This window comes from Pyrgilauda ruficollis, unplaced genomic scaffold (genome assembly GCF_017590135.1).
Source record: "Pyrgilauda ruficollis isolate IOZ18807 unplaced genomic scaffold, ASM1759013v1 scaffold76, whole genome shotgun sequence".
NCBI classification, from domain to species: Eukaryota; Metazoa; Chordata; class Aves; order Passeriformes; family Passeridae; genus Pyrgilauda; species Pyrgilauda ruficollis.
Genome location: NW_024529488.1, coordinates 2,865,070 through 2,892,864, shown reverse-complemented (window position 1 = coordinate 2,892,864; position 27,795 = coordinate 2,865,070). Strand labels below are relative to the sequence as shown.

At 41.8% G+C, this 27,795-nt stretch overlaps 3 protein-coding genes across 7 annotated transcripts in view; 1 reads left to right on the top strand and 2 right to left on the bottom strand.

Annotated features, from left to right (window-relative positions):
- Positions 1 to 4,088: 4,088 nt before the first annotated feature.
- LOC121363784 (survival of motor neuron protein-like) lies at positions 4,089 to 9,270 on the bottom strand. Of its 3 annotated transcripts, XM_041486424.1 has the most exons (9): positions 9,164 to 9,270; positions 9,013 to 9,084; positions 8,798 to 8,923; positions 8,326 to 8,526; positions 7,796 to 7,945; positions 6,854 to 6,925; positions 6,229 to 6,339; positions 5,261 to 5,346; positions 4,089 to 4,661 (listed from the first exon to the last, which is right to left on the bottom strand). In XM_041486424.1, the coding sequence occupies exons 1-8, from the start codon at positions 9,200 to 9,202 to the stop codon at positions 5,290 to 5,292; spliced, it is 828 nt and encodes a 275-aa protein (XP_041342358.1). In that variant the 5' UTR covers positions 9,203 to 9,270; the 3' UTR covers positions 4,089 to 4,661; positions 5,261 to 5,289. The 3 variants fall into 3 exon arrangements, with proteins under 3 accessions (XP_041342358.1, XP_041342357.1, XP_041342359.1); XM_041486423.1 differs by having other exon boundaries at positions 4,089 to 5,346; XM_041486425.1 differs by having other exon boundaries at positions 4,089 to 5,346; positions 8,353 to 8,526.
- Positions 9,271 to 10,911: 1,641 nt separating this feature from the next.
- Positions 10,912 to 15,553, bottom strand: LOC121363752 (small EDRK-rich factor 1). Its single transcript, XM_041486375.1, has 3 exons — positions 15,154 to 15,553; positions 11,934 to 12,042; positions 10,912 to 11,415 (listed from the first exon to the last, which is right to left on the bottom strand). Exons 1-3 carry the CDS (start codon positions 15,158 to 15,160, stop codon positions 11,343 to 11,345), a joined length of 189 nt encoding a protein of 62 aa, XP_041342309.1. The 5' UTR covers positions 15,161 to 15,553; the 3' UTR covers positions 10,912 to 11,342.
- Positions 15,554 to 15,692: 139 nt separating this feature from the next.
- BDP1 (B double prime 1, subunit of RNA polymerase III transcription initiation factor IIIB) overlaps positions 15,693 to 27,795 on the top strand; it is a 47,986-nt gene continuing 35,883 nt past the window's right edge. For 2 of the 3 annotated variants that reach the window (XR_005956774.1, XM_041486373.1), the window contains exons 1-9: positions 15,693 to 15,948; positions 20,503 to 21,055; positions 21,736 to 21,842; positions 22,799 to 22,858; positions 23,215 to 23,358; positions 24,202 to 24,335; positions 25,300 to 25,394; positions 25,974 to 26,028; positions 26,730 to 26,873. Coding sequence is in view for 2 of the 3 variants with exons in the window: in XM_041486373.1 (XP_041342307.1) it covers positions 15,773 to 15,948; positions 20,503 to 21,055; positions 21,736 to 21,842; positions 22,799 to 22,858; positions 23,215 to 23,358; positions 24,202 to 24,335; positions 25,300 to 25,394; positions 25,974 to 26,028; positions 26,730 to 26,873 (1,468 nt within the window). In the remaining variant the exon portion in view is untranslated. Of the gene's footprint in view, positions 15,949 to 15,987; positions 16,440 to 20,502; positions 21,056 to 21,735; positions 21,843 to 22,798; positions 22,859 to 23,214; positions 23,359 to 24,201; positions 24,336 to 25,299; positions 25,395 to 25,973; positions 26,029 to 26,729; positions 26,874 to 27,795 lie in introns of those variants that run through there. The other variant, XM_041486374.1, reaches the window with a different exon arrangement.

Sequence of the window (27,795 nt, the reverse complement as noted above, 5' to 3'; positions counted from 1 at the left end):
ATCTACCTTCTGCTATGTGCTCTCCCCTTTTCTGATTTAGACAATGGGAATCTCCCTGAATTTGTATGCAGTAGACATTAATAAAATTATTCCAGAGAGTGTCACTTCAAATCCTCTGCAATTGTATTGTCCCTTTGGAAGGGTTCCTTTACAGCCTGGTTAGCAGATGGCTTTGCAAGCTCTCTTCACGGACTTTTTATTCCTGCTGTCTGGAAGAAGGTTTAAATTATTTTAGCTGTTCTCATTTTATTTTTTTACTGAGCCTGTCTGATTTTATTTTACTCACTTCATTTGCCAGGAGTTTTGAGCCTTTTTTCTTTGTTAGAAACGCTTCAGTTTTTTGAATGATGCTTTCTGTCATGGTCAGAATGGGAGCTTCAGACAAAGTTTATCAGGGAGACCCTACCATTGAGACATGAAGTGCAAAAAGGACCCGCTTACCTTCTAAACTCCTTCTGAGAAAGAAGTTCAGGTGTGGCTGGATCCACCCTCAGCCCCAGATTTTGTTTGTTTTCCAGTAAGCCCAAGATGCTGGCAATCCAGTTCTGCCCCTGCTTTTGAGAATGTGATAGCAGGCCAATGATTTCCTAACTAATCAAGTATCTTTGATTGCAAAGGCAATCTCACCTTGAGCATCTTTGAGGATGGAGGAGTCTGACCAGCCTTTTTTAAAAAACTTGTCTTGCAGAAGCCCATTTGGAAGCCACTGCTCTTACTAAGTTTGAACTGGTTAGCTATATTAACACAGGACAAGTAAAAGATCCACTTTCCAATGCAAGTGGGACAGAGGTTCAGTACAGTCCTGGTGCCTAGCTAAAATCTTGTCTTGGCTTTCCATTAGGAGAGTAATGCAGCTGAAAAATGAGAATGGCTTTTGCAAAAGTTGTGACAAGGAAATTGAAATTAAATTGCCCTGGCCCTGTCTGAGGTGAAAGCCAGAGCAAAGAGTGGCAAGGAAGGTATGTTTTTAGAAAGGAGAAAGCATTTATCTGGACTCTTATTTGTCTGGTGTTACTAGGAAAATAACATTGAATCAGGTCTCATAAAGCAGATGTGAGGAGGAGCCTGTGTTCAGGTCCTTCTGAGAGGGATGAGCTGAACGCATGTCCTCAACTAGAATCAGAGGTGCTCAGAACCTCTGAAAGCCAAACACAGTCCACCTGCAAAAAACAGGTTTGGAGGGAACAGGGGAAGGATGACACGGATTGCATTTTGAGAAGGGAGGATTACCCTTTGTTTCTGCCCTGCCCCCCTCCCCTTCCTTTCCTGTGCGTTCCTTGAGTCTGTCAATGGAAAATTCCTTGTATCTCTAAAGTACTCACGAGACCTCCTACATCCTCTCTGGAGATGTAGTTTTTTTTTTCTGTTGATGACCTTTGTAAGCTATTGAGTTACAGAATGAACAACAACAGCAGGGGCAGACCTGCGAAAGGAAAGCAGATAGTAAGCTATTGCCCAAAATCTAAATTTTAATGGATTTTTTTTAATTTGCATCTGCTGCTGTCACTCCTTGGCACAATATTCAGGAAATATATAGTTGTTTAATCTTTAACAGGAAAGGTCATCTTGTCTCTGCATAAAATTTTGTTGTTTTTCTTAATCTGAAGGAGCTCATCCTTCCTGCAAGGTAAAAGAATAAAGTCTGCAGCCAAACTGATGGTTTAGCAGTGTCTACACCTGCTGTACCTCAGATGCTTCCCATTTAACCCGTGACTGCAAGATAACAGCCTGTTAGAACTAGGTGAGTTTAAAGGAGAGAATTTCAAATGAAAAAAAAGTATCTGAGAGGACACTGCTTCAGGATATATTAAACTTCTGCTTGTATACTTTACAACAATTGCAAATTGTCATTTTTAATAGGTGTTACTTCTTCCTGTTTGTTTTATACACAACTCAAAATGTCTTGCTCCTCAAACTGTCTTCAGCCTGCTTACATACTAGACTTTGCTGAGACCTCTAATGAAATGACTTCTTAGTTCCCCTTCTACAAAGCAATGGAAATTACAAAAAAAAAAAACAGTGGAAAAACAGGCTGACTTAAAGTAGAGTTTCATAAATTTGTTTCTAGTTATATTAGCTTATATGCCCTAGCTGTTAAAACTCTGTATTTTCAAATGTTTTTCGAATGTTATTCTTTTCTAGTATAGTCTTAAAACTACCATGTTATGCATAGGCCAGGGAAAATGTTTTGGGGTTTTTTTTTCTGTAAACAAATGCCAAGTTTGTCATATTATCTTCCTTTATTTTTTACATACATTTCAGTATATATAGTGACTTAATTACAGGAGTCACATCTTGTAAGTAGGGTGACCATAATGCAAGGCTGGAAAGCTCATGTGATGGTACTCAGGCCTGAGATTGTTATGCTTGGTGTCTCAATCTCTGCAGAGCTGATCTGATGTCTGATCTCCAGTGGCTGCAGAAGTGGGTGTTCTATTTGCTTTGTTCTGTAAGAGTGGTATTTGAACACTTGTAAACACACCAGTATCTTATTCTACTAGGCATTGATTGATATGCCTGCTAGAGTATCCTTTATCAGATAGTCTCCTCAGTCTGAGTATCACAGTGCTCAAATGTGTAGTGTTCAAAGCTGTACTATTTTTTTCAACCTAGCAGCAACAACCTTTATTTTTAATGTACCAGACCTCAGCTTCACTGCTTATTTGTTCATGTTTCATATAGCTTTAGAGCATCTTTAAATCCTTGATGCCTGTTTGATTTTGCAGTGAAAGTAGCAAACTACGGAGGTTTCCAGAAGCTTGGAAAGCTGTTAGCAAATCACTATATTACAGAAATTCCTTTAGAATACTTTGTAGTATGTCTGCTTTAAAAGAAGTAGCCATTATCCACAGGTTCACACATCGGAGCACAGCCAGAGCAGCAGTAATGGTGGCTTTTCATCACCGCTCCTTGATTGTCTGGTCCTGTGACAATAGCAATGGTGGGCTGGCTCCTTGACACGTAGGCCCTTAAAATGTCTAGTATCATGATGGAGGATCCCTAGTGTAGGAGTTTAAAATTACCTTGGCAATGGGTTTTGCCCCTCTCACCAATTTTTCAAGCCTAGAAAAGTTTGAAAGTGTTAGGGTTTGGGGTTTTTTTCCCCCGTCTTCTTGTGTTATTAACTATACATCTCCATTGCAAATAAGCATTGTCCTGGTTCCAGCCAGGATAGGGTTAATTTTTCCATCAGTCAGGAGAGGCCATGACTAGGAGTCCGAGATTATTCTATACCACATCACATCTTTGATGGGGATGGAAGAAGGAACCTTTCCAGGAAACATGTCCTGGGAGTGGCCAGCTGTTGTTGGGAGTTCTCAGTGTAGTCAGCACTCATGTGTGAATCACTTGCCTCTTTCTTGTACACACTTTTGTTAATATTCTATCCAGCTGTTTTGTTTGCAGTTAAATCAATTACATGAATAATTTGTTTAAAACATAAGCCCCTTTACAAAAGTCAGAACTGCAGTAAAATTGTTGTATGCTAGATTTTACTAGTGTTTAAAACTAATGAAGGCCACTTTTTCTAACCATGCCAGGCACCAAGACAACTGATTGAATAGTTCTGTCCTCTTCAGCAATCTGAAAAGATTATTTAGAACCTTTGCTTCAATGCAGTCAGTCTTAATTTACATCACCTAGACAATTAAAAAAAAAAAAAAAAAGCTTTCAAAGTAGCTTAGGTAAGTTATGAATAAGTCTGGTTTTGCTCAATTACTTGTGGGAAAACTGAATTTTTGACACATGACCACAGTAGGAAAAGGAAGTGAATGCAGTGAAGTTCACACCTGTATTTCACTAAAAAGCAAACAACTGGCTTTAACTAAATTACTGCCTGGTTTTGTGGCTGCAGCCTCTACTAAGAGTAGAGCAGAGTAAAATTCAGCCCTGCATTGTAAGGGCTGAAACCTATGTCCACACTTATCTCTCCACAGGCTTTCCCTATTTTGCTTTCAGTAATGGAACTCAGAAAAAGGCAACACATCAAGGTTTTCTGCTGTATTTCAGCCATTCATCCAACCAAGAGATGCCGATGGAAGCTCCAAACAAAAGCCACCCCAAAACAAATTACATCCCTGAACTCAAAGTTTAAGAAGTAGAACTTTATTCACACATTTGAAACAAGACAACAGCCTTCCCGAAAAAAGCTGTCATATTTCATGGTTCTAATGAGACCTGTAAGATGTCCCTCCTACTATGACAGTACACTGTTTTCCATGCCAGTGCCACCAGTGGCCACTGTAACACACATTGCTGCCATAGCTCTCCCTAAGAGGATACCATAATCAATTGTTCTGGTGCTGCCATTCAGACAGAAAGTCTGAGGAATGCAAAACATGTTGAGAGATATATGAAATCTATCACATGGGGTCAAAAGAGTTAAATCTATCACGTGGTAAGAAGACTTAAAACTGACTCAGGGAAATAAAAAGTATTTTGTTGCTGCAGTACTTTGAAATACATTTGACTAGAGGTCTTTAAGAAACAGCTCATTTCAATGCACATCTGATTACTAGTCTGAAGTTATTTATTTGTTAACAGGGACAGGTCAGCGTTAAGAAAATGCTATGATTAATTGTCTTGATAAAATTCAGTTCTTCACCATCAACCACCAAAGCATAAGTGTTACACACCTCTCAGTGGAAAAGATTTGTACCTGGCTTTAAAAAAGAAGCAAAAATAAGTATAAAAGAGCCTTTTTGTTTTAAACACACAAAGAACTACTAAATTACACAGAAATTACATGTTGTCAGAGAAAATCAGAAAACAATTCCCCAGGAGAATATAGTTTTGTTTTATAAGGAAGTGAACAATACACTGGAGAATTCTGGACAAAACATTTCAAATCATAGATACTGAAGTACTGAGAACAGAACTGCTCAACATTACCAAACTGAAAACAAAGTTTAGCTACAACCCTCCCATCTGTGTAAGGAAACACAGATGAAAAAACTGCATTTCACTTACAACCTTCTATTCCAACAGGCCACTATGAACCATTAATAATTCAAATAAGCTGCACTGTTAATTGTGATGTAGACAGATGCCGTAGTTAAAACTCTCATCAGAGCAATGAATACTTTCCTTCATTCTAGCTACAAAAATACAATTCCACAGCTGCAAAGAAGGGATTACTACTGGCAGAAGTAGCCTTTTCAGAGAGCCGTAAGAATGGATGGAAGTCCCAAAGACAAGAGATTTCTGAAGGGAGTTCAAAACTTGACTGTATCTTCATTTACCACAAAGCTGCAATACTTACAATCCTTCAGAACAATGGTTCGTACGTGGTTACTTGGCATGTGTTTGTCTCTCCAGCGCTGCTTCCATCCGGCTTTGTTTTAAACCCTACATACAAGTAGGATACAAGTTAGTAAAATCTTGGTTTGGCCAACGTGCAAATAAAAGCTTTAGTTGCAGAACAAAAATATTTCTGGACAATCTTTTTCAGTCCTCTACAAATCACAAACAGCTTTAAACTTTCTTTGGAAATCAAAATGGGCAGTTTATAAACAATAAAAGCCCAACAACATGGCCTCTTTATAAACAGAGGTTATAAAAAATAATTTCAAATATATACTTGTTCAATTGAAAGTAAATTAAAGCAATCCACAGTTATATGTAATCTGAAGCACAAAATCCTCCTTTTCCACCTTCCTCAGTGCAAAGAGTTCATCACATCATTTTCTTTCTTCATAAGTGCACAGATGAAAATATGAATCAATAATACAAGTCACAGATTTTTCACCGTAGACAGTTTCTACTGGACCTTCACAATGACATGAAACAATTATTGACGAACAATGTCTGCAAAAGTGACAAATCTGATCTACCACCCATACTGAAAAAAAAATATGTAGAAGACTACTGAAAAATAACTGTATTTACTCCACGTGTCTACAAAGACAGAATTGGTTGTTTTAGAATGGCTGTAAAACAGTGGCTATAAAAGTACCTGACATGACCCCTCCAGCTGAACAAAGCACTAAAACAAAAAACTATAACTATATATATATAACTAACTATATATATATACATATACATATATATATGCTGGCTCACGTGAATTCTACTCAACTGAGTACTTACACAATACAAAACAACCTTAAATGTAGCGACAGTAAATCAGGATAAAAAAGCAACGCTCCCTGCATGGCTTCTTGCTGCAAACAGGAGCACCAGCAGCAGTGCAAAACTACCAAGACACTTCAAAACCACAGCAGCACATACCAGGTAATATCCAGTGTGGTAACCACTCATGTACCAGGATATCAACATGCTTCCCAATGCTTCGTCGTCCTCAGCAGAGTCTGGCCTCATGGGTGGTGGAGGAGGAATCAGCTAAGGAATCACAAAGGAAATGTCTGTGTTTCAATAGGGTGCTTCCCAGATTAGAGAGCACCTAATTCTAAAAGATTAAAACATAAAAATGAAAAATAGAAACATATCCTCAAGTTTGTTCTCTGAATAGGAGTCAGAGATGCTGCTTCCTGAACACATGTAATTTCCAAAGCCTAGGAGAAACAAGACTGCTGTAGCTTCACAGGAGTACTGCACACAAGAAGTGTTACTGGGGAAAATACTATCTTCTTCAGTGAAATGCTGTTAACTTATAGTTTCTTTAAATAATTTATCCCTTGATATTCTTACCAACAGCTTCACTGTCACAGAAATGAGTGCAAAGCAGATCTTGTACGTTAGATTATCATTCTATTTGGAACTGAATGTGTCAACAAATACATGAAAAATACAGGCAAACAGAACAATTCTGTTCTAAAACCACAGGGAATGAGCACATTCAGTGAGAAAACCTGAGATCACCAATACTCATCTTCCCTGTTCTTTTGTCACTTACTGGTGGTCCTGCTGGGAAGGGTGGGGGCCAGCAAGATAAAAATGATGGAGGTGCCTTGAATTTTGATCCAGACTACATAGAAAAAAAAAAGGAGGAAGAGTATAAATTAAAAGGGAATTTGGTGTATTAGCATTTTACTTAAGAGAATTATGTGAAACAATTCACGTCCTTGAACAATAGACAACACATCGCAGCAATTTAATGAAAATACAGACAAGTATATAATCATGAAAATAGCTATTTCTGAGGCACATTCCACAACTTGAGAAGTACAACTTCAGATCACTCATGTCACTCAGGTATACCTAACACTGCTGAAACAGGGCTCTGGCTAGAAGCATTTCTAGAAGCATTTTCAAAAGGCTTTCCTAGGTGGAAGTCAATGGTCACACTCTCAACAGGAAGAAACAGATCAAATATTCACACAGGAAAACAGATAATGTCTCTGCTCCTGTGCAGATGGGGCAAAAGTTGACTGAATTCCATTGTGCTAGTGAATGTCCTTAAATAAACGTCTAGACACAAATCTATTGACACAACAGAAAAAAGATAAAATAAAACCCTATAAAGAAATCTTGCACAAACAGTAATATTTAGAAAACATAATGCCATGTTTCAGAAAACAACTGCACTATTATTTAGACTCCTACACAATAGGAAAACTGAACATCCCTCTTTTAAGCTAAAAGGCAATTGGAAAGCAAGTGTTAGCTAAGGACCAGAAGGTTCTTGTCACAGCAGCACTGCAGAAGGACTACGCTGTGGCCAGATAACTACAAAATGGCAGAGCAACAGATATTGACATGCATAATCTGTACATCCATTCTCAAAATGCTGCTAATTGAATTCTAGACAATGATAAATATCATATTGTCTCAGGATTCACAATAATACCACACTTAGCAATGGTAAATAAATTATTTCAATTAAGGTTGAGCTTACCCTTCCTAGGCCTGGGGCTGGTGGTGGTGGTGGTGTGGGAAATCTCAAGTTTTGAGGGGAAAATCTTGCTTTTGTGCAGTTGTTTTTGTTTCGAGGTGACTGGAACGATTTTTCACTTTCATCTGTTGAATATGGAGTCTCATTTTCATTCTAGAAGACAAAGACATTTTTATGACATGCACGAAACAGGAGTTTACAAAAGCAATTTTAATGCGAAAAAGCTTGGAAAGTCTGATTCACATCCTTCCCTCTCTCCAGCCCTCCCAGTCCTACACAGGAATAACTTTATCTGCCCATCATTTTAGCTATGCTGTCTTTCACTGGTGAATTTCTTGTTGTCCACTTCCTTTCTTCCATGCTGAGTTCAAGAAGTAAAGGGATGCTTCCATTCCCTCCATCAACTTGTGTCTGTTTACAACAGAATTGTGCATCACTTCTCACTCTGAACACCAGCACTACCACCAGGCATACTACAAGAAGTTGATTCTCCCACTTTCCCAATTCTTTATAGAAGAGTAAAAGTCCCTCACCTCCCCAGAATGCCCCATCCCATTTACTGTTTCATCGCTGGCTGGAGGAAGTAAATCAGACAAGTTCTGCTCCTCCTGATTTCCATATCCTGTGTAAGTGACAACACAGGTGCCTCTCTTCTGGTTGATGGAGGCAATAGTTGCTAGATACAAATTACCATCCTCAGACCAAACAGCACTGCAGCTGTCACCAACTTTCCACTGCAACAGAAGCAAGAGAAGCATGTAAATACCTACACCGCTGGACAGAACGTACCTTTATCTAAGCTACATTTTGTCCAGAAAGATGGATCCCACCTACAGTGTTTCCTTTGTATTTGCTGAAATTCCTCTATGTAACCTAGAGTTTACAACGTTATCACCCCACACCACCATCCCTAAATGTTACTCTCAAGGTGATGAAGCAGCAGCTTCTGAGTAGGGAAGTACAACATGCAGCACAAGCACCACTGGCATTTACAAGTGAGACGACCTGTTTCAAAGGCGCTGTATTGCTCTTGTTTCTATTTCTGTTCTTTTTATGGTTTTTTCTCTTTATCATCAGGCGCTGCTCCTGCTTGTCTGAAGGCTCCGAGCACTCCCCATTTTTTAAGGCATTCTTAGAGAAAAGAAAGGAGAAAACAAATAAATGCCGACCTCAGCGGCCTCAGCCCCAGCATCCAGGCACGGCCGCGCCGTACCCCTTACCTTGAAGGAGGCCACCGCCTTGTCGTACGCCTTGATGAGGGCCGTGTCGTCCCAGATGTCCGAGTCGTCGCTCTGCGGAGGCCACACACCCTTTAGCGCCATGGCAAGGCCCCGCTCCCGGCCCCGCTCCCGGCCCGCCCGCCGTTCCCACCTGCCCGGTGCCGCGCCGGAACAGCACCGCGTCCGCCATGGCCGCGCGCCCGCCGCCGCGCACGCGCCGGGCCCGAGCCCGCCCCGCCGCCGGAAGGGGCTGCGCCAGCGGCCCCCGCCTGCCCCGCCGGGAAACCCGCCCCGCCGGGAAACCCGCCCCAGGCAGCTGCCGAGCGGGAGCCAGCAGCGAGCCAGCCACAGGCGAGCAAAGTGCAGTGCTCAGTGCTGGGCTCCTCAGTCCAGGAAAGACAAGAAGCTGCTGGAGAGGGTCCAGCAAAGGGTCACAAAGATGTTTTGGAATCTCTCTTACGGTCAGAGACTGCAGGAGTTGGGCCTGCTCAGTCCAGGGAGAGGATCTCATCAAAACACACAAATATCTCGAAGGCAGGTGCCCAGAGAGGATGGTGGCAGACTCTTTTCGGTGGTGCTCAGTGACAGGGCAAGCAATAAAGGCCATAAACTGAAACACAACAAGTTCCACCTCAGTGGGAAAGAGAACTTCCTTACATTGGGGGTGGCAGAGCACTGGAACAGGCTGCCCAGGGAACTCATGGAGTCTCCGTTTCTGGAGTTATTCAAAACTCACCTGTGGCATGTGTTCCAGGTGATCCTGCCTCAGTAGGGGGCCTGGACTGGATAATCTCCACATCATCCAGTTGGATGGTCCCTTCCAACCCTAACAATTCTGTGATTCTGTGAATTTGCTTAACTTCTAACTACTGCAGGTGTTAATTGCCAGCACCAGCTACATCTTCCTTCCAGCTCTCCTCAAGCTGAGCCAAGGGCCTGTTACCAGTGAATGAATGTACTTAGACAGAACACAGTTTAAAAAGCAAAGGCTTCAAAATCTTTCTCTAGAGACTGGACCAGTTGCAGAGGAACACATTCAGCGCAGGCAGCTCGGGGTGCAGCTGCAGTGGGAGCCCAAGGCTAGAGGCCAACCCACTGCACACCGAAGGGCACAGGCACTGTGGCACCAGCTGGGGAACTGAGACACAGCAGGAGTCACCACCCACCCCTAGACTGTGAGGGTGTAAAAGCCAGAGGTTCCTTTGTTTAGGCTCCCCTCTACAGAGGCACCAGGTGGAGGTGTGACTTTGTTAGTAATTGCATCAAGATTAAATTATATTGAACATCAGGATATATGACACTCTGCTATGGGAAACCTGGGGTTGAGTTGGTAAGGAATCCTGGTCTGAATCTGAGTGTGAAGTGTGTAGCTGGAAGGGGCTTCATCCCCAGCTCAGGTGGTGTGAATGTGGCTGTCAGAGTGGCTCCTGGATGGTCAGACAGGGAAGTTTCCTCAACAGTTTTCCCCTGGTCAGTATACAATATACTCAAGCATGGCTGTGAAGCAAGGGCCGAGTTTTTCCACACTAACTTTTATTCCTGAGGCAGGTTGCAGCAGTAATTTCAATTAATTTTAGGGGTGTGACAATTTCAAGATTTGCTTGCATTGAAACTCATTAACATCAAGTCTGCAGATTATTTAAGTTAGTATCAGGACTTGATTAAGTCACTTGTATACCAATAAAGTCTGCAAGTCAAGAGGTATTTTTTCCTATAGGGCAGACTTAAACTGTATGTAACAGTGCTTATAATATGCATTTCTTATAAACTTCACTTATACTTTTTATTACACTTATGTTCTTATACTGCATTTCTCCACAAGATTATCCATTCCTTATGTTCTTGGTAACCTCTTAAAAATCAACTAATTATGAAGCATAACTTTCAGATTAGACAGTATTTCATGCAACATTTTATTGTAAAAATATTTTGAGATTCACAGTTCAGACCTCTGCAAGGTTAAGCACATTTTACAAGTGTGTTCCATTCTGAATGAAGCTGTACTTTCAAGAATCCAGGCAACCAAATCTGGTCTAACTGTAGATTCAGAAATTCTGTTACTGGAACCATTAAGTAAAACTAACAAATGCAGCAAAAGCTAGAATAAAGCTATTGCTTGGTACTTTTATTCACAGACATGCAGAAGAGTGTAGTCAGTTTTGAAAGAGCACTGTAGACAACTAGGCCTATAGTAACCAGAAAATACTCTAATGATAGTTGAACAACTCTGCACAATAAACATTTAATCATTTAATGGCTGGACTCTTATGAATGATCTTCTACGTCCTTCTGCTTCATCAGTGCACTCTTATCTTCCCTATAGTGGCAGCTCATTTTGCTCCTGCCTGCAGAGACTTCCTTTCATTAGCTGCTTTTTGCTTTTGCTGCATGATTTCAGAGTCCCTGTGAAGAAAAAACAGTTGGATATCAGATACTGGCTCACAATTTTTTGAAGCAGAATTCCTTCCCTTTAGTAACCCCCACCTGAAAAAGGAAAAAAGAATTTCTCAGTTAGCCACAAGCACAGTGTTTTTATTACTCTTTTTTTCAGTGCATGCGTTACTCCATGAGGCAGACAATTCACTTGATTAGTAGACCTCATGTAATTCCTTCGGTTTTGGAAGTAAAGGACATAATGGATCAAACATCTTCAAGAAAGCATTACACAGTCTTTTCCTGTTTGCAGTAGGCAAAAAACTGGTCAAAAAAAAAAAACAAACTTTACAGGATGTAATAAAATACATCATCTTAATAGCAGATACAGCAAAATTTCATCAACAGTTTATGCTCTGGCAAGTGATTAGCCAATGGATAAAAACAAAGTATTCAAATGCTGTGTCAGCTAAGACACTGGATTCTTTCTGACCCATCTCACTCTCCTTTCTCAGCCTAAACATTTACTCAACTTCACTAGATCTTACCTTTGTTTCCTCTGAGAAGCAGACAAGCTATCTTCTTTCCTTTTGCCTTTGAGGATCTCCTGAGTTTTCTTCAGGTTCTTCTGGCGAGCAAGCTCACGCTGGTTCCCACCTGCAATATAATATACAGTTAAACAAGTACTACCACTTGTTTTTTCCCCACACGGTGTACCTGTGTACAGTCTGGCACAATGTGTAGAACTGGTATGGTCATATCTTCTATATCAGCATCCTCTCCCAGCGTACAACAGGAGAAATTAAAGGCTTATAGTAGTTACTTTTTCAATTCTATGTGTCATGTTCAAGAGATTACCAAAATCCTAATACTCCTTACAGAAACAAAATGTAGTTTGCCATAAAAGGCTGAAGGAAAGCCATCACACCAATAGGCTGAGCAAAATCATGTCAGTAACTCATCCAAAGAAGAATCATCCACTCTCAAACACATTCCAGCATTCAATATAGCTTACAAATTAATTTTAGACCAAAAGAACAGCATTGAAATTGACTGCACTCAAATACTATTGAAGAGATGACCTCAAAAGGTTTTTTTAAATTTGAAATAAAGTGCAGAATGTAAGCCTGGGCCTTAGCGACTCAGTGGCATTACTTCCAACAAAAGTGAGAAGAGTAACATTACTTTTATATGCACATAAAGACACAAACCCACATCACTGTCAGTAGAGAGGACACTTCTTAGGGGAATAGACAGCTTTCCCCACAACTACCAACAAGATCGGAATGCAATCTCTTTGATCACACAAAGTTCCTGAGGGCCCAACATCAAAACTATCCATCTACATATCAGGAGTCTTCCAGGCAATGGCCACAGACTGCTAACTCTTCTGCATTAGCTGGCAGTCTCTCCTCAGTATTCTCTTCCTTAGTTCTATTCTACTCCAACCTGCCAGACCTGGTTCACTGGCTTGGTACTTCTTGCTCTACTTCTTTTGGTCTGACAGTGTTCCAGATATGCTATGCATAATCATTTGTTCTGTTGAACTAACACGATCACATTATTTTATATTCAAAAATTACAATTCCATCTCTCCATAATTTCTGTTGTCTCTCTTTTCAGTCTCTCTACAGTTTTAAGACCGTCTATGCCATCTTTCAGTCTCAACGCCAGAGATCTCAATCTTGAGGTGCCTGTAGTTTCTGGTCAACAAAAGCATCTTAGGACTAGGTCACTTTTAAACAACAACCTGCTGGTATGATCCACCACTTTGTACCCACACCATTTCTAAGCAAAGGTACCTGCCATGTCAACAAGTAGACAAGATCAACGCTGCAGAAGCAGAGGTTTGTGCATTCTTCACTACAGCCTATGGACTGCCTGGTAAGTAATGTCAGAAGCTCAGGTGAAAACAGCCCTGTATGACTGCTGCTTCCCAAGAGCTGCTCTTGTCTTGAAAGATAACTTTTGTCTTTGACAGGACGTTAAGTACTACCTTTTGAAAAAGCTGAGAGAACTTATCATCCTCACTAGCATCCTGTCCCCGGAAGTCCATCTAGAAGAAGGGCAGCTGTTCAGAGACTGAAGTAAATCAGCTGTCTCTGGCAGTACTAGTGTTGATTAGAACTTGATGACTCATGAGCAGATGACACATTCCAGGCCATAAATGGTTCCTGAGTTTTGTGGTGCTCAGGAGGCAAGAACGTTATATGAAGGACTGGGCAGCAATAAAAGAGCTCTTCTAAGGTGCTTTAAAAACCCAAAAGGCCAAACCCAAAAACATTAGTATCTTCTCTTATCATGAAGAAAACAGAAACAAAGTAAAAACGATCTGCTAAATCCAGAATTACCCTCCACCCCAAACCTCACTACTTCCTGATGAGCAGTTACTCTCCACCCTTGAACTCCGGTTCTTCCTTGTTTTCCAAGCAAACACTGAGCACGGGTTCTGCAGAGTTTTTCCATTCACACGGTAAGGTTTTAAATTTAGGAACAGAACTCAACTGCATCACTAAAAAGCAGCTGGCACAGCAAAGCAGAGAAGGTAGAAAAGCTGGGCAACACAGAATGCACACAAAGCATAGAATACCAAACAACTGTCTGAAGAAAAACTTACTTCTACCATCAGCGCTTCCAGGAAAACATTGTCAAGCACTATTTGGCCCCATTACTTCATCTGGGATGCTGAATAAGTGTCCCTACCTTTAAGGGAACAACTGGTGTTTTCTACGTTCTATAATACCAACCTAAATCTTCCATGAAATTGTCCCAACAGAAGACAATTCAACTTCCTGAAATTCAAGCATGAGCTACCACAAAAAGAGCAGTACATGCTTCCTGCTTATACATTTCTATACATTCCTTCTCAAGCATCCTGGCCTGCTTGTGCAAGACATACTCCTTGCTTCAACCTGTCCTTGCTCTTCCAACTCCAGGAGAAGAAAAATGCCAACAAAAATCCTACATGCGTTTCTTTATTATGTCTGTGCACAAACTGTTTACATGCCAGGTCTTCAGCTGCACTTCAGCAGCAGTGTGCCCTCGTAACTGTGTATTTTCGAGAAGAATGTGAAAGCACAGCCTCAAAACTGTGGGTTTTTTCGAGTGAATGTGAAAGCACGATCTCAGTTAAACACAAGGAGTTTCTGTACCGCCAGACATAACAGGCAGAAGGCACAGGAGCACTCCGAGCAGGCAGGGGAGCCGGAGCATCCTGGGTCCGGTTCAGGTCTCCGCCATTTTAGAGCGGCGGTACGAACACCGCTGCTCGTCAGCACGGTGACGATTTACCGAGTGCTCTCGCCCTTTCAACAACAGCCTCCACAACCACCGGTTAAACAGCATAGTAGTCAATGTTCAGCACTGATACAAAAGTCCTTTATTTCAGTCTGGGCGGCAGCTAGGACTGAAATGAAGTGTGGCTGTTGTTTCAGCCCATTATCACCTTAATTTCTCCCCCGGTCCCGGCACCACCGATACGCCAGAAGGCGGAGGAGGATGTTTTCGCCTACAGCTTCGGACGGCGGCAGGGCGTGGGAAAAAGCCTCCTCCCCACGCACTCGCTGCAGGCGAGATTTCGCTGGGGGGACGCCAAGACCGTAAAGAGCCAGACACGGCAGCGGCCACTCCCAGACCCCGGCCCAAGCATGACCCCAGCCGGACTGCCCTCGGCGTCGCGCCCATGCCTGGAACCGACTAGGAGAGCGGCCCAAGTCTCACCGCCCACTTCGCTACCCGACAGGCCCCACGCAGCCCCCCGGTACTCACGAGTCATGGCGAGACGCTCAGGCCGCGCAGCACCGCTACGCCTCCCACCGCTACCGCCCACGGAGGTACGGCAACCGCCGCTCGCACCGCCGGAACGGTCCGAGGCGCCGCCCGCCGCCCCTTATAGCGCCTCTCTTGCGCTGACGTCACGGCGCCGCGCGGACCCAGCCCAATCAGCGGGACGCGCGCCGCTGACTCCCGCCCCGTGGGCGGGAGCCCTGGGACCTTCGTGCGGTGCGTCCGCCCGGCCCGGGTGTGAGGGGGAGGTGTGGGGGTTTGCTGTAGCAGCCTGGGCTCGGGGGCAGAGCGGGCGCCTGGAGAGCTGCTGTGAGTCGCCTGAACCGGGGGCTGCGCGGCTGAGGAGCTGCTGGGGCCTTGCCGGCGGCTACGGCGCCGTTATTGGTTGCCCCGTAGAGGCCCCGCCTCTTGCCCCTCCTCTCCCGGTCTGCGCACGCTGATGACGTCGCAGCGCGCGCCGCCGGGGCGGCACGCCGTGAGCCGCCCAGGCTCGCGGCACCAGCGGGTCCCCGCCGCCACGCGTTGCTGACGCCGCCGAGCTCGCGGGCGGGCGCGCTTCTCCCGGGAGCGCCCGGCGCGCGCCTCTCCCGGCGGCGCCGCCATGTTCCGGCGGGCCCGTCTCACCGTGCGACCGAATGTGCGGCCCCCGGGCAGGGCCGCCGCCACCGGCGCTGGCGGCGTGGACCCGGAGCCTCCGGAACCCCCAGGTTCGGACACCCCGGCGGCGGACGGAGCAGGGACCGCGGCGGGATCGGCGGACGCGCGGCGGGCAGAGAGGTGAGTCCCGCCGTGGCAGGGCAGTGTGTCGGGCCGCCGGCGGCACTGGGCCGCGGATCCCCGGGAGCGGGACGGGGCTGTGCGGGGCGGGACCCGGCGGATCCCAGCAGGTGGCGGTGGCTCCGCGTAGCGCTGGCTGTCGTGGCCTGTCGCCGTCTGGTTGTCAGGGCTGTGGTACGGCGCTGGCTCGTCCTGAAGACCTCGTGGAAAATGCGTGCGGTCCGTGCCCGGTGGCTGTGTGTCCGGGGATGTCACACAAGGACTTGTGCGTGTTCGGCGCATCCGCAGCCTAAGATGAACCCGCGTTTCTTCACTGGCGTTCTGCAGTGCCTGGAATAACATTGCAATAACTGCCCGGGGAGTCACCATCCTTGGAGGTGGTTAAGGAAAGACTGGACGTGGTATTTAGCGCTGTGGTCTGGTTGACAAGATGGTGTTGTGGCATAGTTTGGGCTCGAGGTGTTTTCCAGCCCAGTTGCTCATGTGATTTTGTAAGTGAAGACTGCAAAGGAGGCGCCCAGTGTGGTCCGACACTCATTATTTCTGGCTCTACAGCAGCCAGGAACCCTGGTTTGCTCTGTGCAGCAAAAATTCTTTGTGCTTTGTAACCAGATGAGTTTGTCTTTGCATTCCTACAGCATTTGCTCTTTTGTGTTCATTTCTTTATGCATTGGCAAGGGAGGACTTTCTCTCTTTTTGCGGGGTTTTGCCTATGCTTTAAGGTTTTTAAGGGCTTTTTATTAAAGCACGTGGTAAAGTTAGCCTTAGGACCGGCCCTCCCTGAGGACTTCCCTGTTGTAGATTAAACCTGGCTGGTTGCCAAACCTGACACAGTTTGTTGATTGCTTCCCCACACCCCTGCCCCTCCCAGCCTCATGGGATGGGCAGAAAATGAAAACTGCAAAAGTGCAAGAAAGGGTGTGTCAAGATAAAGATAGTTCAATAGATAAAGAAGTACCTGGGCAAAGCAGAATTGGGGATTCATTCACCACTACCCGCAGGTGTTTTGCTATCTCCAAGGAAGAGGGGATCGATGACTCATAACAGGTACTTGGGAAGGCAAACGCCATAACTCCAAATTCCCTTTCATTCTTCCTCCCCTGGCTTTTACTGAGGAGCATGATTCCACACATTGTGGGATAGCCCTTCAGTCTTCTGAGATGAGCTGTCCTGGCTGCATCCCCTTCCAGCTTCTTGCTGATCCCCAGTGTGGTCAGCGGTGGTGCAGTGTGAGAAACGACCCTGGTGCTGCATAATCATTGCTCAGCATTAGCTGAAAACATGGGTGTGCTGTCAGCAGTGTTGTGTCACCAATCTGAAACAGCACCATGTGAGCTACTGTGAAGGAAATTAACTCTGTCCCCACCAAAGGCAGTACAGATCAGTGTTTCAGGACATGTCCTCAGTCTGATAATTGTTCTTCAGAACAACATTCACACTTCTTTTGTACAGTTGGGTTTGAATATTTCATAAATACCTTTATTCTTTTAGTTGAAGCTTGCCCGTTATGACAGTATGATGAAACAGTGTTAGTGTCTTCTGTTTCAGTGGCTGGAAATTCAGTTATCAGACTAGTTGGCATGGCATGTCTTTAGGAAACCCATACTGCCTTTTATTCAGCTTGTATCTTACATCTTTGCTTGTTTTGCATTGTGCTTCAGAATTTCATTCTTTCAAGTTGTATTTATAATTTTTTTATGTTACAGGGATCACCTTACTGGATCTTTTGCTATTTGATTTTTTTTAAATGAAAATTTTTTGCTATTTTTCACTTAGATGCTACTGTTGCTGCTTCAGCAGATTTGTAAAAGACTTTTGTGTTTGTAATTTAACAGGTGCATCAGTGTAATATAATTTTACGTTTCAAAACTAGGTATCGGTGTGACTCTGAAAGGGACTGTGATCTATTCTCATGACCTAAAACCAGGCCTTTGCCATATAGCCTTCTGACAAGGTAGCCCACCTAGCTGATCAGGGCAAGCCAGTTCATGTCATCTTTTTGGATTTCAGTAGAACTTTCCATACTGGCTCTCACACAATCCTTCTGGACAAAACATCCAGCACACACATGGATGAACACGTCATGTGATGTGTGAGCAACTGGTTCATGGGTTGGGTTACAGTAAATGGGTGACATCAGACTGGTGACTGTCACTGGTGGGGTTCCACAGGGCTTCATCCTCAGCCCTGTGCTCTTCAACAGCTTCATAAATTAACCTGGACACAGGTTTCAAAGGTATATTAAGTAAGTTTGCACATGATACAAAACGGGAGGCCCTTTTTTGTGGAGTTCGGCAGGAGAAATGCGGCACGCAATATGAGTGATCAGCAAGTCTCAGAAGTTTATTGAATAGGCACACACATTTATAACAGTGTTAATAAGGCTAATGCATATTGCAAAAAGCGAGATCATTATTGGTTAGTTGTTTATCAGTCAACTACGCCTACGTTTACATTCTTGTGTCTACCTTGTTGTGGCTTTTCGTATCATTTCTTCATTCTTGCTAGCTAAGGAACCTCTCCCACAACCTCAAGTTTCGGCAAGGGCACAGTGACCTTGCTGCATTTGGACACTGATTCCCGACTCTCGTCTCCTTCTTGCTTAACTAACGGTATTATTCCAGCGTGAGCTTTGTCAGCTAGCTAACTGTCCACAAAATCCTCTACATTTGTTGACTCCCTGTTGACTCCCTTGAGGACAGGGAGGCCCTACAGAGAGACCTCAAGGAATTTGAGGGCTGGGCAAATACCAGGCATATGAAGTTCAAAAAGGGAAAGTGCCAGATTCTGCACCTGGGGTGGGGCAGACCTGATAGTATGGACAGACTGGGGAACAAGAGACTGGAGGAAAATGACCTGGGGGTCCTGGTCAGTGACCAGTTGAACATGAGTCAGCAGTGCCCTGGCAGCCAGGAGGGCCACCCGTGCCCTGGGGTGCATCAGGCACAGCGTCACAGCCAGGCAAGGGAGGGGATTGTCCTGCTCTGCTCTGCACTGGGGCAGCCTCACCTCCAGTGCTGGGGGCAGTTTTGGGTACCACAGTATAAGAACGACATTGAGGTGTTAGAGAGTATCCAAAGAGGGGCAACAAACATGGTGAAGGGCCTTGACGTGAAGCTGGATGAGGAGTGGGTGAGGTCACTTGTTCTGTTCAGCCTGGAGGAGACCTCATTGCAATCTACAACTTCTTCATGAGGGGAAGCGTAGGGGCAGACACTGATCTCTTCACTCACAGCTGCTCAAGTCTGTGTCTGTAGCATCAGTCACTTTACATTGTTTTGTTTTCTCTATACTGAATAAATTTGGTTAATTATCAGGGAAGCGAAAATTCTGTAAGACAATTCTAATTTTTTAATATATTTCCTGTTAGATTTTATTTAACGTTTCAGAAACCCAGTGCTGCACTATGATAAAAAACTCCACATAATATAGGTGGTATGGAGAAGGTGAATGAAGAATTACTTTCCTTGTCTCCTGCTGTACCAGGAACAGTGAGTGTTGAGTGGAACTTGCAAGGATCTCATTCAAAACACCTAAATAGGCACCATGTAATAAGCCGCCCAAAGGTGTTCTGTACTAAAAATGTGTATGAACTCAGAGTGTGGGGCAGATTGAATCAGCCATTTAACAGAGGTTGCTAAATGCAAACATATCATCTGCAGCATTTGCCTGATTCACAGAAAGTAGCTGGAGAGAATTTTGAAAAGTTTGACTGAGTGTTTATACTTTTTTATATTTCTTGGAAAGCATTTACTTCTGACCATTTTTAAAAATGTGTAAGTGTCACCTCCATGGATGTGGTTGTCCTTATGTACAGAAACAAGGCATAGTTCCAATATAAAACTAAAAAAACTCTCTTTATGACACAGTTATAATTATACTGCAGTCTTACTATGAGCAACAGTCATGAAGCTAAACACTGGTGGAGTCAGCAGATTTGGGACGATCATAATGGTTGGCAATTTTACTTGTACTTTGAAAATTATTTCTGCATATGTGATTGAAAAAGTACTTACATACAGAGTTTTCCAGGGAAGCTAAGAGCTATTGATGTGTTAAGTGTGAGCAGCAGTTTGACTGCTGAAGTTTTTCTGTAACTCACAGTTTACGTATCATCTACTTGCAAATGCTTAAAGAGGAATGCTCACTTATGTTGTAATAAAAGTCATCAAACCACTGTTACATACAGCTTTGTTGAAATGTTTTTAATGTATCACCTATGTTATGTGGGTAGTTTTTTATAAAGCTTTATGGTACTGGTATTTTCAGCTGAAAGGAGAGAGCCTTCCAAGAAAAGAGGTGGGGTGTGAGAATGTGATACTGTTGCAAGCTTGCAGATCAGTGATTAGCATTAGAAAATAATATGTCAGTTCTTAGAGCTGATTATTTGATGAGGAGGTACCAGCTACATGTTGGTCCTCACATAGCTTCTTGTGTATAGCTGCTTTCCTGTAGCCTAATGTTTATACTGGTTGGCCCATAAGCACATATTGAAAGTAAGAGTGACAAATCTATACTGTAAAGAACTTCAGAATACTTTCTTAAATTTTCTAGTGATGACAAGGCGGACAATACAAGTGGCACTGGGGAAGCTAGTAAACCTTCAGAGATGCTTACACAGAGAAGAAAACGTATCTCCACCATGCCAAATCTTGTCAAACCCAGAGCTGGACCATCGTCTGCTCAGCGTTCTGCACCAAAACCGCAGAGGCGAACATCACAGACTTCTGATGGCAGTGCTTCACTTCAGAAGGATTCCTCCCCGTCAGAAAAGAGTAATGTTGAAAGCTCTGTAAAGTCTCCTATGCTTCCTGAGAAGAAAACACCGGTGCCACAAGTGCCACAGTTTTCACCGCTAAAAAAGTCTGTGAACAAAGAGCAAACTGTTGGTGTAACTACTCAGAAAAATGATGATAGCTTGCAGAAGAATGTACCCTCTCCTCTCAAGGAGAGGCCAACACAGGAAAGATCACGAACACAGGAAGAAAAGCTACCTGTGAAACCTTCTCATGAGAAAGTGAAACGAGCATGTTCTGACCGTGAAAGGATCCTCAAAGCTCGTAAATTAAGAGAAATGCTTAAAGAAGAGCTGAAGAAAGAGCGGATGGTAAGGCCTCTGTGTTGAGCAGTGCTTATCTGTGAAGGGCAAGAGATTTGATTCACTCTGCATACGTTATCTCTTTGCAGTAATGTTTTCTGATGATTGTCAGCTGCTTACTGCTAGTCATCTGTCATACCTCATAACTCTCTATGTGTTTATTCTGTTTATAAGTGGTTGCAGCACTTTGTTCCCTAATAATACAGATTTTACAAGGAATTTCCCAAGTTTTTCTTTGATTAGACCACAAGTCTTTTTGGCATGACACCTGGTTTTATTTTGTAGTCAGCATTCCAATTTTGAAAGTTTCACAGGTTGTAATACAGCAGGGAGATGTGCTGCAAAAAGCTTGGATTTGGGATATTTTTTTGGTGATATTTTTTCAAGCTGATCATTGTCAGAGTTCTGTAATTTTGAATAACTTTTAACTTATTTGTGTCAGGTATTGAATGCTTCTGAATGGGTAAGTGGCTTAAGGGTCTGTAATGCCCTTGCTGAGAAAGGGACACTTTTAAGATAATCTTGTTTTGGTTCTTGGGAGTGGTGTGGGTATGTGTGTGAAAAGCAAAATTCCATGAATGGGGTACTTCATAAATAAACAAAAGTAGTAATAATTTGTGAAGTATAAAATATTTTCGGAGTGAATCTAAATGTTTATTGTTTTGTTTTGTTTTTGGTTTCTATGAAAGAAGTTGAAACACAGGCCTCCAGTAATCGAAGGACGTTCTCCACCAGATCGTTCTAAAATGACCATGAGAGACTTAATATACTATCTGCCAGAAAACAATCCTATGAAGTAAGTATGACTTTTTGTCTCTCTCCTTATGTTAAATTACTTTTTGACCTCTATAATACTTAAATGTGGTGTATTAGCACAGATGCAGTATTGTTGCAGTGGTAACAAAGACTTCTAGACTAGCTTCTAGTTTTCTCATCTGCTTAATTCTAGTACAGAAGTGAGAATGGAGCTTAGTGTACTTGTTGAAATACACAAACGTGAGTCTGTCCCTAGTGTTGATTTATCTCTGCAGAAATACAGACTAGTAGAAATTTTCTTTTTCCAACTCCCTGCTGTGAAATTTTTAGTTGTGGCTGTTAGGGATGTTATAATTGCCCACCAGACCCAGGGGACTCAGGAAGCTAAGCATTTCTTCTTCTAGGTGCTGAAGTGCAAAATGCACTGCAAGACCCTAGAGGTGTTTAAATTCCTTGTGGATGAATGTAGCTGCTGCTGCTCCACTGGCATATTTCACTAATGCAGCTGACTGTACAGACTGTCACAGACAGAGCAGAGCAAGGCCTTTTTCCTGCAACTACCAAAAGCAGTCACATGAATAGAAATTCAGTTATCCAAGTTCTGTCTTTCAGTAGTAGATGAGTTTTCTGGTATCATCTGTTACCACTTGCTTCTTAATGTTTGTGTGCTCGTGTGTTTTATTTATCACTTCCCTTATTTTTTCTTTTACACTGAATAGTTCCCAAGGAGGTAAAAAGCAAGATGCTCTCATGTTACCTGTATCCATACAATGGATTTCTGCTTGAAATATCTTTTTTTGTCCTTTCTTGTACAAAAAAGGGCAAAATTTTACAAAATTTACTAAGCAGGTGGTTGTGTAATTCAATCTGGATACAAAGAACTGAAAAAAAAGCATTGTTTCTTTGTCCATTGCGCACTAAAAGCCAGTTTTGTGGAAGAAAGCAGAAATATATCTGTACAAACAATCATATCTAGTTTTTTTTATACCATTCTAGGTCTTCATTGGTAGAAGAAAGGAGAACAGAAAGAAGTTCTGCACTGAGTCAAATGAAAGAGTAAGTCTTGATGGTGAAGTATAGTCAGAAAGTTTTCTAGCTTAAAAAAACCTGCATTTCTGTGATAATACTAACAGTGGAGGTATATTTTTTTACTGTTCAAATATCACAGTCTAATTGATAAAAATTGCAAATTTGGCTGGTATGGTGGTTAAAGAACATCTTGCTTTCAATGTTAAGTTTTGCATATTTCCATTTTACAGTAGAAGGAAAAGCAGGTTTCAAAGTTCATGCATTGACTGATTTCTTGATGTGTTGTATTGCTGGGTGGTTCATCTAATTGTTGAATGTCTATTGAATGAGGAACAATTCAAAACACTGAACAATATTTTTACGTGCTGTCTTAAAAATTGTAGACAGGAAGAGAAAAGTACTCCTGATCATGAAGAAGAGGAGGAGGAGGAGGAAGAAGAGAATGGGGAAGAGAGTCAGGATGGCCCACTTCTCGTTCCTCGTGTGAAAGTAGCAGAAGATGGTTCAATCATTCTGGATGAAGAGAGGTGACAAATTCTGTGCCTGACTTATGGACAGTACTGCATTGCAGCTCAATTTGTAAATAGAGGGCTACTTTGGACTGGGATGAGTATGAGTGTATTTATGTTTGAGAGTTGAGCTACACTGACTTAGGAAACTGTGCAAGGATGTGGCAAAATACAAACAGCAATAGACTGCATCTCTGTAGTGGCATACTTTATGAGAAATGTTTTTGGGGAAGGAGGTAGAGAGGAAGATGACATTTTATTACTGTGAGTGAACAATGAAGATTTGTCAAACTTCCAAATGTCTTCTGTTTAGCTGACTCTTTTGCTTCTCATAGTTAACATGTATCTGCTGACTGTTATTTGGATATCAGTATGATTTGCTCTAGCTTTGCATCTTGCCTGTTGCTGCTTTATTCTTCTGTCAGTGTTTTCAGTAACTTTGCTTAGAATGTGATGTTTAAAAAGTAGATTATAAAATTTCTGAGTTCCCCAAAGGTATTAACGTGAAATTTAGGCCAAGGTTTAAGGATAAAGGTGACCTGGTAAAAGAATTTGAGAGTATTGTAGAAGGATATTGAGAGGCTGTCATGGTTTCACAAAGTAGATTTCTGAAATGTTAAAAAGTCTTGTTTTTTTTTTTTTTTTTTAAACAGAAAAAGCAAATTTACTTACAGAGGGTGAATAGGGTAGTGTTTTCTTGCTGCATTCTCCTATTAAAGTATGTGTTAGTGTAATTATTAATTACACATTAGAAATGCTCACTTTTGGAAAAAAAAATTGAATAGCTGTCTTATAAACATCTACTATATGGTTTTTTAGCAATATTTTGAGGTGAGTCTTCTTGTGTGTTTTCTTTCCCAGCTTAACTGTAGAAGTTCTAAGGACAAAAGGTCCATGTGTTGTTGAAGAAAATGATCCCATCTTTGAGCGTGGCTCTACAACTACATATTCTAGCTTCAGGAAAAGTTTCTACACAAAACCATGGTCAAATAAAGGTGAATATATTTTTGGTTTCAAGCTTTGAGTCTGCAGAAAAGTTGTGGTTTTCACCTGTGCTGTATACTTGACAGTTTTCATCCCCAATGGACTGAATGGATCTACTTATGTCTCATGTAGTCTCAACCCTCCACACTCTTACAACAGGCAGGGCTGTGGTATTTACTGTGAAAACTGACATTTTTTAAAAAGCCAGTGCCTTTTAATGTGCAGGCTACCTGTACTTTTTTTCTGCCATGGATGGTTAGATGCTGAGGAAATGCTAGTTTACTTTACCAAGACCATAATTTTGGATTCTGGTTTACAAATATTTGAGTTCTATATGGTACTTAACTAGGTTCTTCCAGCACGGGCAAGAACAGATTGTATTTCTGTGTGCCCCGATTTCAGTGCAAGTGGACAGCTGTGTTCTTATGAGCGGGTGGGTTGGGTTCTTCTCTACCCCTGCTGTGAATTGACTATTATCTCTAGGTTTACAACACTGTGCAAGACTTTTTACAATTGGAAATTACTTTTTATCACTATAGATGGAAAAATTGGCTTCAGAATTCACTGTGGTCTCTTTGGAATGCTCTCTTTTCCTGTTGGTAATGGAGACAGTAGATTTACATGATGATTTTCTGATTTCTGTTTGTGCTTGTGTCCATAGTAAAAATGGATGTAGACAGTTTGGCGTTGGTTACCTTTGATTTACTAGCTTTAGAAAGCACACTCCACATTCTTCAGTTTTCCGATAGTTTAGACAATTCTTTCTGTTGATAGTTCATTCAGCAAGTGTTATTAGAGGGACTTAGGTAAAATAACAAACATGCTCTATACATACTCACCTGGACTTGCAGCTGCAGTAGGCAGTCTCAGAGTTACTGATCTTATGACATTAAGTTTGCAAGTTGTTTTTATTTCTGATAGCAAGAAGGATGGCTTAGTAAGTATTTAAGTGTGTGTCTTTCTTTTCCCTTCTAGAAACAGACATGTTCTTTTTAGCTATCAGTATGGTAGGAACAGACTTCTCCTTGATTGGGCGGCTGTTTCCTCACAGAGCCAGAGCAGAAATTAAGGTAAAAATTAAAGCACTCAATAAAGAAATTAAACATCTGGTTTTACTCTTCTTATTTGCATTCCTGTGCTTCCTCTACTAGTGTTGATAATTTTGGTGCAAATTTTCTCTACAGTAGTGCTTGTTTTCTGATACCTGTTTCAAGAAGTTGTAAGTCTCTGAAACATGAAAATGGTGGTTGAATTTCAGTGAATGTATCTAGTAAATGTAGCATCCTTAAACACACTTTGTTTAGTTAAAGAATGCTGATAAGCCTAAATGGCTGTTTGGCGAGGGGCTTCTGTGTTATCTTTTTTGTTGTACACAGCTGGGAAAGTCTTTGGTATTTCAAACCTTGCTCAGATTAAAAGTCAGGAAAAGGTGTAGAAAATAATAAAAAACGTATCACTGGTGATAAGCTGTGGTAACAGATTTTATATTTAAAAATTAGTTGCAAGCTTGTGTTCTGTGGATATGCATGTGAATTTTAACAACTTTAGTTGGTTTGTTGCACTGAAGGCTTAGCTTGTGCTGCCATTTTGTACAACATATTGTTGCATTTCTTGCTTAATGGTAAACACAACTGTGCATTTGCTTTTAGAACAAGTTCAAACGTGAGGAAAAAGCTAATGGATGGAGAATAGACAAAGCTTTCAGTAAGTAAATATTCCCTACCCTACAATGGGTCATTAAATGGTAGCCATCTATTCTGATGGTAATTTCTGTGCTTTGCCTTGTTTGAATTACTTACAAGAAAGTTTTTGCTCATAGATGAATCCAGAAGCTGTGAAATCTTAGGTTTTGATAACAAGCATAGTTCACAACAATGATCTGTAGGTTTGTTTTCTATCTTTTCTGGATGTCTGCTAAATGAGATTAATATTCTGCTAAATAAGATTAATATAAACTTTCTTCTGTATATTCAGTGGAAGATAATTCTTCTTCTTAATGGGAATTTCTAGCACAATTGTTTATTGTAAACTGCTTTGAGACTCCTTAAAGACTTTCTTTGCTGGGGGAATGAGGTACATATGTCCTACAGCAAGCAGTATGTTCATATGTTATTTGGTACTGTGGTATAGTTTGTGTATTTGTCAGTCCTTAAATTTTCTGAAGTACTTACTTAGTTTTATAACTTGTTTTTTAAAACCAAACTACCATAATCCAGTCACCTTTATGTCAACTTTGGCCCCTGCTCAGGTGATATAGAATATACTTCCAAGAACTCTCTATTTAAATGTATATGACCTTTGCTTTTTATTATTATGTCATGTATCACTGATTATTTTACAAAGATGAAACTTGAAAAAATAATCAACTTTGAAATCTGTTCTATTTCTTTGCTTTAATCTTACAGAAGAAAAACGACCCTTTGATTTTGAATTCTTTGCCCAGCTTCTTGAGAAGGTCTTAGCTGATGAGGGAAAGAGGAAGCAAAAGACTGTTAAAAGCCAGAAGCCAAAAGAAAAAAAGTCTCCAAGGCCACAGAAGAAGTCAAAAGGTATATTAAAAATGTGCTTGAGATGGCATTACAGAGCAGTGGTCAGTAATGTGTTGCTAGCAGAGGAAAAATTACATAGGGCATCACATTTTCCTTCCCTGTTGTAGTCAGGACAAGAAGATCTTAGCTTCATAGTGGAACATTTTCAGGTGTAGTTTACTGAATGTACAGGATGGTAGTAATTAGTAACAGAGCAGAAACATGATACCATGGTGAAAATGATGTTCTTCCACAATCTGAAGTGCTGATATTCTCATTTACCAGTTGATAAGTATCTCCATGAGTTGCTAATGAATCCACTTGTAGAATTTTTGGGCCAAAATCACATTTTTGGCAAACTCTTCTGTGATGAAAGTTTTCTTGCATTTTAAATCCTCTTCTTTTAAGGGTTCTGTTTCTCCTTTGATAGTAGTTTAACTTCCTCAGTCTGAGCAGTATGATTATTTTCAGAGAACGATGTAAAAGTTGATTTATCTTTCTGGTCTGTTCAAAATAAAGATTATGTTTAATTACTGTTGATCACCACTGTTTTTTACTACCTCAGTATCTGGGAAAGGAGCTTTGACAGATGTGCTTTAATTAAAAGCAGTTATACTGATACCATTTCATACATTTGCTAATTTTGTGGCACTGTTCACTTGTTTGTTCCACAAGGACCTATCCTTTTGTAAGTGGTATTGTGAAACAAACAAGTGAACATCTTTTTAAAAGGGATGTTGGCTAGGAAACAAGATCTCTTAAAATTGAAGTAGTTGCTGCTTTTCTATACCCTTGGTTTTGGATGTGACTAAGTAAAATATCCCATGTATTAGGACTCAAAACCATGTAGAGAAATCTTGTTTCTACACTTTAGTGGTAGATTAAAGGCATGCCATGCATAAAGCAATGTGAGTATGCTTTTCTACCTCTCTTGCATTTTGGA